General features: G+C 41.4%; 1 protein-coding gene across 1 annotated transcript in view; it reads left to right on the plus strand.

Annotated features, from left to right (window-relative positions):
- Positions 1-6394, plus strand: part of MED26 (mediator complex subunit 26) — a 129235-nt gene extending 122841 nt beyond the window's left edge. Inside the window, exons 2-3 of the mRNA XM_036765818.1 lie at positions 2792-2866; positions 3683-6394. Coding sequence (XP_036621713.1) covers positions 2792-2866; positions 3683-5374 — 1767 coding nt within the window. The 3' untranslated portion in view covers positions 5375-6394. The remainder of the gene's footprint in view (positions 1-2791; positions 2867-3682) is intronic.
- The last annotated feature ends 5498 nt before the right edge of the window (positions 6395-11892 follow it).

Below are 11892 nucleotides of genomic sequence, written 5' to 3' on the forward strand. Positions count from 1 at the left end.
CACAGCTGTTGTCTGAAGTCAGATTTTAACTCGGGTCCTTCTGACTGCAGGAGTGGCACGCTGTCCTGTGCCACACTTACTGCCCATGCTTTTACCACTTTATTTTTACAGATAAGGGAAGTAAGCCCAGAGGTGTTACCTGACTAGGAGAGCCAGGATTTTTCACCCAAGTCCTTTTACTGTAATCTAGTGTGTGTAGGGGTGGGGTGGGGGTTAGTTTGTTTTGTTTACCACTATGCCTTGTAGTCTACCCTTCTGTCCAAAAGAAGCATCTCCTCTGTGACATCCTTGATAAATGGCCATCTAGGTAGAATACCTTCAGTAATAGTGAACTTAATATCAACTGAGGCACTATTTTATTTTTGGATAGCTTTCATTGTTGGAATGCCTTCATTGATCATGAATACTTTCCTCCAACTCTTTACCCTTTTAGTTCTGGTTTTCCCCTTTGAGGTCAAGCAAACAGGAACATCTTTAACATGAGTTGGGACAGATTTCCTTATGTCACCTTTTCCCTTCACGTACCCCTTTTCCAAATTTGTCAGTTCATCTATGCCTGATCCTATGCAAATAATGCTGTCCCATGGAGGAAAAGGGCAGAGCAGACTTTCCCAGTGGTTACTGCCATATAGCATAGATTCTTGACCTGAAGAATGCTTCCTGAAGCCACTGGGTAATCTAGAGATGAGGGAGATGTTCCTAATGATACCTTTGATTGCTACTGCTGTGCGCACCTAGATTGGGCTTTAGCCTATGGTTTAGAAAAGGGTAGTTTGGAGAGGGAGCAGAATGGGGAATAAGGATAGGTGTGGTTGTTCTGAGACGGGCCCCACAGATTGGCTGTCACAGGAGGATGGGATTAGTTTGTCAACACATACCCCTTGGGGGTGAGTCTGGTTATGGCTGGGCCCCCTTTGGAGACCTCTTGGCAATTCTCATGTAAGACCATAAATTGAAAAGAAGGCATTGACGTACAATTAATAGTAATGTTCTCATTTGAGACTTCCCTGTATCAGTGTGATCACAGATCCAGCCTACCCTTATCGATACCTTTTATTTTTTCATCACCACCACCATCATCATCACATTTATATAATAGTTTTAGTTTTGCACAGCACTTCACATGTTACCTCATTTGATTGACACCTTCATTTTAAAAAGTATCCTTTAATCTTCCTCTATCCCAAGAGCCATCCTTTGGATGAGAGGAGGGAAAAAGAATTTCACCGCAACTAACCAACCCATCAACCAAGTCTGACAATGAATATATGTAGGTTTGCAAATCTCTACAAAGAAGGGATGGAGATGTATTTTGCAATATCTTTGGAGTTCAGGCTTGGTCCTTGCAATTATATAGCATTCAGTTTCAGCTCTTTTGTTCTTCCCACTTAGATTGTTGTAGTTATGTATGTAAATTGTTTTCCTATTTCTGCTTGTTTGAGTCAGACTCAGTTCATAGAAGTTGTCCTGTGCTTCTCTGAATTCTTCATCTTCATTGTTTTTTATGATTTAGCTATTTTCCCCAATTAGTGGATACCTAATTACTTTGTGACCAAGTTTTTGTTACCACCACAAAGGGCTCCTATGGAGGTTAATTTGATTTACTTATGACCTTTGTTTCTGAGTTTTACATCGGGTGGTTTGGGTGAGATTAAGCATAGCTATGGTATCTCTGGCTCAGATAGTAATGTACAGTTTAATAATTAAAAATTTTTTTCCCCACATCATTCCATATTAGTTTTCATTAGGGTTTGACCAAGTTACTGACCTACTAACAGTAGTGTGCCTCTTTCCAATGCCCCTCCTGCATTAAACATTTCTATCTATTGGCTTCTTTGCTGATTTGCTGGGTATGAGTAAAACCTCTGAGTGGTTTTGATTTGCATTACTCCTATTGGTGTGGATACTTAGCAATATGTAAATCTTTAGTGGCTTGTTGAAAGATGAGTACTTATTTGCTACATAGCAGTAGCTCTCTTTTGCAGAAGAAAATAAATCATTGTGCCCACACTGATTTTATGAAAGCATAAATTTGAATCTAATTTTTACTAATATATCTTGTTTATGTTCCAGTTAAACATTGAGGAATGGTAGTTCTGTGTAATGGTCAAGCTTTAAATCATGTTAAGCTTCCCCAGAAAGATGGATGAGTTCTCTTCTTGAAATTTATCTTTACACTTTGGTCCTTTCCCTTTGTGCTTAGCAAATTATGTTTGATTTTGTCATTTGTTTGTAATCCCTAGCTGTTCCACTAGATTGTAAACTCCTAGAGGGCAGGAGATGAGTCTTTGTACCCCCCAGGAACTAGAACAGCATGTTGGCACACATTACTTAAAACTTTGCAGGTTAGCTGGGAGGTAGAATGGAATGACTGTAATACTATTATTCATATAAGTTTTGCCTAATAAATCATTGCTTATACTTGGCTTTTTTCTGGTTTCTAAACTTTTATCTCCAGCCCTAGAGCTATTGTGGAGTTTGTTTTGCCTTGTCTAGCTTAACCCAGCCTGTTTCCCTTGCATATTGTTTCAGGAACCCCTCTCTCTTCTTCCCCCTCCCTTTCTAACTACTGATGAAGAGATGGATCTAAAGTGCCAACTGTGTGCCAGGCACTATTCTACCTGCTGGGGATACAGAGAACTGCAAAAGACAGCCCCTGGTCTCAAGGAGCTTATACTATGATTCCTGTCTTTCCAGGAAAGAAGCCTGATGTGGCCCCATTGTATGTAGCAATTTCTTTACCCTGTGCTGGGGAAGGAAATGGAACTAATGACTGATTTTATCATTGCAGATCCATAACATGGTGGCAGTGCTGGAAGTTATCTCCAGCTTGGAGAAATATCCCATTACCAAAGAGGCACTTGAGGTATGACCCATTTTAATAAAATTATGTAATATTAAGACTAAATTTATATCTCAGAAGTATAAGCACTGAGTATAACACATGTGTTGTGCTCCTTGGCTTTGGCAGGAATCCTGAGTGTCCCAAAGCAATTTGAGCTGAAGTTATTTCATCTTAGTCTTCCCAGCTTTGGTTTTGGTTTGAACATCAAGTCCACTGCTCTTTGTGAACTGCAGCACAGTTTCATTTTGTATTTCTGTGTTAGTGTGGCAGCATACTTGTATGTTGATTCTTTTTTGTACTTGAATTTTAAAAACTTGTGGTTTTTGTTTTTTGTTTTCAGTTTGCTGCTTTTTGTTTTGTTTTTTGCTTAAGGGAACTGGATTAGAATTTCAGTTGCTTTTGTTCTACCCAGAGCCTCATTTAAGGACAGGCAACTGCCTTAGGACATTACTTAGGTGTGTGCACACACCTATGTATGTATATTTGTGTTTATGTATGTATGTGTATTGCTTGTACACATGAAGATGTAATGAGAAACATTTTAAAATACGGCTTTTTGTAAATGTGCCTTGACTAGGGCTTACAGATTCAAATTGCTTGTGTTACAAGAAGACTCAGAGTTTTCCATAGATCATAAGTAACACAGTGGGAGCTCAATTTTTGAAAAATTTTAGTAGGGAACACAAATTCCCTGCCCTTGCTTTGGTTCAGACCGTCTGTCCCTACCTTGTCTATTTTTGATGGATTTCCTATTTTTCAGGAATGTCACTTGTGAACATGCTTTTGCTCAGAATGTTTATGATTTTGCGGGAGTAAAGTATCTCTCTTTGGTTGTAGGAAACAAGGCTAGGAAAACTCATCAATGATGTAAGGAAGAAGACGAAAAATGAAGAACTTGCCAAACGGGCCAAGAAATTGTTGCGGAGTTGGCAAAAGTTAATTGAACCTGTGACCCAGAATGAACCAGTGCCAAGGGGATTGCCGAACCCACCAGGGTCAGCAAATGGAGGTGCTCACAACTGTAGACCGGATGTGTCACCTGCTACGGTTCCTGGGTCCAAACCTATTCATGAGTTGAAAAATAGAAATGACATTCAAAAGTTGAACTCCCCGAAAACAGAGAAACTGGGAAATAGAAAAAGAAAAGGAGAACACCGTGACGGACATCAAGGCCCTCCTTCCAAAGTTTCCAAAGCTAGCCATGAACTGTTACAAAATTCTTCTCCCCTTCCAACTAATGGGATTGGGGGGAGCCCTGAAAATTTCCCCAGCCCTCTTGATGTCAACCTGCACACAGGGCCTGAAAGCAGCAGGACAGAACACAGTGAGAATGATAAACACAATAAGATACCAGTTAATGCCGTCAAACCTCACACGAGTTCTCCCGGACTTGTAAAACCTTCCAGCACTTCCTCACAGCTAAAGACTACAGTGCTTCAGCACCATGAAAAGCCGGAAGAACCTACAGGGCAGCACCAACCTAAGAGTCCCCGCTGTTCATTTAGTCCTAGCAACCTAAGGCATGAGCCATTTGTCCGGCAGCATCCCACATATGCACCAAAGGGTTCTCTGCCTAGTCCATCTCAAAGGCCCCACTTCTTAGATGCTACGCAGGCTTCGTCACCCTCTTCACGAGCACCATCGCTGATGCAGCCCTCAACGCCTCCAGTACCTGCAAAAAGACCGGAGGCTTCCCATCAGACTGGAGTGGAGGTTTCTCAGCACTGGCAGGAACATACGTCTTCTGAAAGTCATCAGCGGCATCTAGGGACCCTCCAACACATGTCTCCTGGCTGCAAAGTGAGCTCGCCTTCTGGGGAGCCTCTGATGCCACGGGTGGGGTTTTCTCCAGAGGCTTCCAAGATGGACAGTGATGACAATGCTGCTTCTGGGTCTGACAGTAAGAAGAAGAAGAGGTACAGATCTAGAGACTACACAGTGAACTTAGACGGACAGGTTCTAGAAGGGGGTGTCAAACCTGTCAGGTTAAAAGAGAGAAAAATCACCTTTGATCCCATGACTGGACAAATTAAACCTCTAACACAAAAGGATTCTTTGCAGGTAGATATCCCTGCCCTTGCTGACCAGCACAGGACAGAACCGGACAAGCCGGAGCAAAAAACCAACCTGCAGAGTCCTTTTGAACAAACGAACTGGAAAGAGTTGTCCAGAAATGAAATAATTCAGTCCTATTTAAACAGACAGAGTAGTTTGCTTTCCTCATCAGGCGTACAAACACCAGGAGCTCATTATTTCATGTCTGAATATTTAAAGCAGGAAGAAAGCACTAGAAGAGAAGCTAGAAAGACTCATGTTCTAGTGCCAAACAGTATATCCACAGACCTGCCTGGAGTTAGTAGAGAGGTCACAAATGATGATCTCAACAGAATAAGGCAACTCCATTGGCCAGGGGTGAATGGTTGTTATGATACACAGGGTAATTGGTATGATTGGACGCAGTGCATATCTTTAGATCCACACGGTGATGATGGTAGATTGAACATCCTGCCTTATGTCTGCCTAGACTGAATATAAGGTTGCTAAAATGCTTTCACATCTGCAGTTAGCAAATACAGCAGGGCAGACTCCATGACGCTTAACATGGAGAGTGCACCTCTTGTCCTGGAAAACAGGCCTGGAAGAGGGTCTCGAGGGGCTGATCCTTTGTAGCTCTTCTGTCTAAGTTCTTCTTTTGTGAAATGCTGCTACCAGTTTACTAACAAAAATAGCAAAGGAAGGGCGTACGAAGGACAAAGAATTGAGTTCAAAACTCTATAGCAAACCAGCTATAAAAAGTGTTAGTCCCCAAAAGGTTCAAATGATTTCCAGCACATGTGAATGCCGGAATCTTATCTACAGGCAGGTACAGAATACTTGTGGAAGAGTTACCTTAAAAGTACGCATCTATTTATTTGCATTGATTTTTTTTTTTAATTTGGCAGTGAGATGTCTGTGAGACAGTGTGCAACAGCTGTAGTTTTATTTGTATTTGCATCATCTCTCTGTTGAGCGATTGGGTTATTTTAAGTCACATGGTGCAGATTTTTTTCAGACTGCAGCCATGCACTACTGCAGTTACCCAGTTTCCAACTCCACATTCCGTAGGCATCCACATATTTTAGTCTGGTTTCAGTTTAAATCCAGTCTCCAAGAAATGCTGCAAAAATTTAGTTTTTTAAAAGTCCCCTTCCTTCCCCCCACCCAGTAGCCAAATAATTTTTGTCCTTTTCCCTTTCCTGCAAATTTCTGGAAAACTTCAACTTTCTAGAGTCCAAAAACGTAACTGCGGGTGCTACTAGTGTGTAACTGTCCTGTGAGGGAAGAGGGAGCCTGTTTTGTATGCTGGAAATATACTTGTTACCATTCCTTTAGATATTGTTTGCCTTACGGATATTCATCATAAACGCGATTTGCAAAAACAAAGAGCCTTAGTGAATGTACAGTGACTAGACTTCTGTGTTCTTCAGATGCAGAAGGGAGCAACTTTGCTATTTGGTCCTTTAAGTGGACACATTGTGATATAAATGTGGAAATAAAAAAAATTTGCACAAAAAAGTTTGTGAATTGTTAATGATAACTTTTGGGGTTTTTTTTTTTCCAACTGTTACCTAGGGAACGGGCCTTTGCTCCTCCTCTCCATTTCCCAGTCTCTTCCTTACCTGAGGCAGTAAGAACCCATTTTTAAGTACAAAGGAAAAATTTTTTTTAAGTATATGGCTCACAAAGGTAAGCACTTAATATGTAATTATCAAGACCAGTTCAACAAAGCTAGGTGAACTTAACATGCAGAATTTCAGCAACCCAGAAGTTTCGGATTCTGCTTATGAATGTTATATGAAGTTTATTCAAGTAGAACTGCACAGGCTTCTTGTAAAAAAAAAAAATTTTTTTTCTTAGAAGGAATCCAGTTAATTTTCTCTTGGAAAATTGCTCCTCTGCTCAAATTCCAGAGGAGATATAATCAGGAATAATTTCAGGAAAATACAATTTTAATTTTTGAAATTATTATTGATAAGCACAACATGGATATTAACCACCAGTTCAGTCATTTCATTAGTTGTTCCCACCCTGAAACTCCCTTCCCTCCCCCCCCCCCCCCAATTATTAATGCTCAACACTCACTAACATGCTCTTTGTTCTGTCATGTGCCCTCTGATTCACTTCAGGCATCCTCAACTCATCTATTCCCAATCAATTCCAAAAGACTCTCCTGCCACTACTCTCCCCCCATGTTGGGATCAGAGATTTGAGGGAAAGGGAGATGGAAGAACTCAATAAACATTTATTAGGCACCTACCATGTATCAGGAACTGCTAAGTGCTAGGGCTATAAAGACCAAAAGTGAACCACTCTCTGTTCTTCAGGTATGCATAAATACATAACAGAACAAATACAGTGGAGGGAAAGAGGATACAAGCAACTGAGGTGTTTGGAAAACTTGTTGGAGGTGGTGTTTGAACTGAGTCTGGAGGGACATGAGGAGTTCTACAAGGCAGGGGTTTGGAGGGAGCCTTGTCCTACAGCCAGTGCAAGCAAGGGCTGTGTGTTGGGTGGTGGGGTGGTGTGACCAACAGAGGCCAATTTGATTGTACCACAGAATGTGGGAAGGACAATAAACCAATTACGAGGGTAAGAAGACCAGCTGAAGCCAGGTGGTTATGAAGGAATTTAAAAGCCAAATAGAGGAGTTTCCACTATGTTGGTTTTGGTTTTTTTCCTGTAGGGGAGCTATATGTTTACATTTGCAGTTAAGGAAGATCACTTTGGCAGTTGTATGGATGATAGATTAGAGCCTGGAGAGACTGAGGTAAAGTTGAGTCAGGACAACACTGCAGGGATCCAGGGGAGAAGAACTAAGATAGATAATAACCGTACTATCAGGAAGGGAAATACATCTATGGTGGAGAGAGAAATGACAAGATTTGGCAGCTGGTTAGTATGTGGGAAAAGAGCAAAAGGAAGGGGAAGGAGAATCCAAAAGGGTTGGGGGAGATAAATGGAGAAAAGAGAAGTGAGAAAACTGGCACAGATGGGAAAAAAGAGAAGAAAAATGTTCCTCATACAAATCAGTCATTTCTGAAGAAGTATTTCTCTGATAAGTGGATGGCACCCAGTATCACTAAGGGAGACAGAAAAACAAGACAAACATAGATGCTTTCCCTGGGAAAGGGCCACCACCATTACTGCCTACGATGCATCAGTATCTATTGCTCTTGCTCCCTTTTTTTTAGAGAAGACAAGTTTCCTCTCTTACTCTGGCCATATATCATTTGTCAGAGAAATTGGGGGTGGGGGAGCGCACAGGCTTCCAGAGACAGGGCTGCACCACCAACTAGACAAGTGACCTTGGACAGATCTTTGCATCTAAATTGGAGGCTATCCATAAGGAAAGAGCTTTGTAAATGATAAAGACTATACAGCAGCACTTTAAGAATGATCTGTAAAATCTTGGTGGCAGTTAGATTTTGGCAGAAGTCTCATTCCAGCCCCTCCTCCACTAATCAAGCTGTGAAATCAAACTGGAGCCTTTTTATGATGGTGTACATGTGCAGGAAGCTTGTGCCTCAGCAATTTTTTTTGTAACCTGAAGTTTAATTCTGTCTAGTAGAATAGCCAAGCCTACCAGGAACCCTTGCCAGACCCTTGTGTCTTTTGAAGAGACCTGGGCTGCCAGTCAAGAAACCTGGGATCTGCTGCTGACTTATTTTGTAACTTTGAACAAATCGTGGCCCTTTTTAAGCCTCTATTTTCTTCTCTATAATGGCTAAATCAATTATAACTGCATTGATATTTTAAAATATATTTATCCTTAGCTGCTTTGCCTTCACTTATTTTCTATTTAAGCCTGATTTTTTTACTCTCACATACTTTATATAATCTCCATTGTATGTACATAGAATTTTTTTTGTATTTAATTTTTGAGACAATGGATGTAAACCTCTAAAACTCTTAAAGGACCTTAAGAGAATCCTTTAATTACTCCCTAATTGGAATCCTACACATTTTATCAGGCCTGGAAAAAACTTTAGAGATGACTTAGCTCAATTCCTTCATCTTACAGATGAAAACAAGGCCTAGAAAGGTAATTAGGTAACTCTAATATGAGGGAATTGTAAAGCACATCATAGTATAGGAGAATGAACATTGGACTTGGAACCAGAAGATCTGGGTTTTGCCAATTTCTAACACTGAAAGTCATTCTCCATCTGTAAGAAGGCGTATTAGTTCTGTCCATATCCTGTCACTGTCTAACTCTTCCAGGGCTGGTTCTAGGGTTCTAGACCCTAACACACTTTATTGACCTGATAACCTTCAAACTGTAATCAGTCTCAAAGTTTTCTATCCACACTAAAAAGCTCCCTAGATTTCCTCGTTTGGTTCTCTACCTGAAGTACTTTCAGAATTCTATTTTCAAGAAACCAGAGAGCAAAGCAGGGTCAATCTGAAAAAATATCTAAACAGGAAATTTCAGTAATAGCTCACATTCACATAGCACTTTGGAATTTACAAAAATGCTTTAAATACATGACATCATTTGATTTTCAACTCTTTGAGGTGGGTGCTGTTGTCCCCATTTTACCTTTAAGAAAACTAGTCTGAGAGAAGTTAAGTGACTTTCCCAGGGTCACACAAAATTTTGACTCGGTTCTTCCAATCTCCACTTGATCTGGAATAGGCCTCACACTATTGAATGTTGAAGCTGGAAGAAATTTAGACATGTCTAAACCCCCCATTTGACAGATGAGGAAACTGAGGCTCAAAAAGCAGTTCAGATGACTTGGCCACAATTAAAAAGTAAGTCAGCTGAGCTAGGATTATAACCTTTAGACATAACTCTGCTTTTTGGCATGAATTTAAATGAACACCTTGTCACACTTCAGCATTATAATTGAAAGAACAGAAATTACATCTCTGGTAGAAACTCCTCTTGGTCTTTTACAATCTATGATCCTTTTGCCTAAAGACTATGCTGTGATGTTTTAGCTTAAACTATTCAGTAGACCTCGCCTCACTCACTAGATCCTTTTGCAAAGTTCCCTGGCTACCCATTGGGAATACTGGGTTCCATTTCTAACTTTTAGCCACATACCTGCTGGCTCTTTAGAGGGGGTTCTGGCTTGTACATCTTCCCCACATGACAACAATGAAAGCTATGCTCTTCCTCTAGGACAGCTGGGGAGGGAAAACAGCAAAAGTGACACATGGACTATGCCCAGGAACATTAACCAGGAGTACTGCACTGGAGTGGGGCTCCGCCAAAGCTCCCTTTGTGGCAGGGAGTGGGTTTCTTCATCTGCCTCAGTTTTTTGCAAAAAAAGAAAAAAAAAAGGCAAGGTCCTTGTTTTGTTTGTGAAAAGATGGGAGTAGGTTAGGGATGGAGAACCTCCCCTTAGTAAGCTTACTGTCCAGTGAACAAAGTTTCCTCCCAATAGTGCTGAGCAGTATAGTGCAAATATGAGCCTCATTTTGCAGATGGACAAACTGAAGGAAGAGATTAAGTCACCTGTCCAGCACGATACGGAATTAGAAAGGCCCTTAGAAACCTAGTGCCCTAGGGGTCGACTAGGTGGCACAGCGAGTAGAGCACCGGCCCTGGAGTCAGGATGACCTGAGTTCAACACATTAGCTGTGTGACCTTGAACAAGTCACTTAACCCCAACTGCCCTGCCTTACCCCCTCCAAAAAAAAAATCTAGTGCCCTGAATCTGGTAGGCACTAAATGTTTATTGAATGGAACCTAGCCTCCCCTCACAATCTCCCAATGTAGTTAAGAAAAAACAATTTGAGGCTGAAAGAAATTAGTTAAGGAGCAAAACCAGGATTCAAACCCAGCTCTCCTGACCTGTGCTCCAGTTTTCTTTATTTACAGTGTAGTCACCCAGGCTAACAACTTCAGTGTCATCCTCCCCTCTCCAGGGGCAAAATCTTGTCCTAACTTCACAGTAGTTCTTGGATGTGTCCCATTTCTTTGCAGTGGTGTAATTGTTCCATTCAATCTATTCTATTCTAACTATTCCATACTGTCCTCAAATGCCAAAGTGCTTTTCCTGAAGCACGGGTCTGACCACATCATTTACCTATTTAATAAACTCCTGTAGCTCCCTACTACCAGTTGTTTTCCTTCCTTTTCCAAGAGGACCAATGGCATCACTGGGTGGTGTCTTGACTTGCTGGTAAATTCGATTTAAGGGAGGCAGAGTTGCACAAAGTCATCAGCTTCATTCTTCCTGCATAAACCCCTTCCTGATTCCTCCCCTTCCCCACCCCCAATACTTTTACTTATCTAGTTAACTATTTTCTATTTTCCATCTATATCTTGACTCTTATCATTCCTGAAGACAGAGACTGTTTCGCTTTCGCCTTTGGGGCTCCAGTACCAGACAGAATAGGCCCTTACTAAAAAAGATTATGTCCAGTCACACAGGTCAGAAGGAGCCTAGGGCTAACGACTCTACCCACTACACCTTTATTCTCTCATCAAGAGAACAGTGAGAACACTGGATTTGGAGTCAGAACCACTTTTAAGTACGAAATTCAGCTGTTTTTATCTGAGACCCTGGAGAAGTAAAGTTAACCTATCGGGGGAGGGAAGGTCACTATTTTCATCCGTAAAAGTAAGACTGATCTCCATAAACCCCACTCTAGATTCGTCAGGAATCGTGATTCTGAACGAAGTCATTTGTGACCTTGGCTAAATGCCTAGCATGTGGCACAGAGGATAGAGTGACGGGCCTGGATTCAGGAAGACCCGAGTACAAATTCGGCCTCGGACACTAACCCTGACGCTGAACAAGTCACTTAACCTGTTTGCCTCAGTTTCCTTACCTTGCAAAATGAGGATAATAACAGCACCTACCTTGTAGGGTTGTTGTAAAGTTCAATTAAGATAACTGTAAAGCGCTTAGCACAGTGCCAGGCACACAGTAGGCGCTACAGAAAGGACAGACATTATTATTCTTAGCAACAAAGTTAGAAGGGCTGGCCAAAGGTCACATGGGTGCTCAGCGTCAGGGCCGGTGCTGCATCAGACGGACCGTCCCGGCAGT

The sequence above is a fragment of the Trichosurus vulpecula genome, chromosome 1, assembly GCF_011100635.1.
Source record: "Trichosurus vulpecula isolate mTriVul1 chromosome 1, mTriVul1.pri, whole genome shotgun sequence".
In the NCBI taxonomy this organism is placed as follows: domain Eukaryota; kingdom Metazoa; phylum Chordata; class Mammalia; order Diprotodontia; family Phalangeridae; genus Trichosurus; species Trichosurus vulpecula.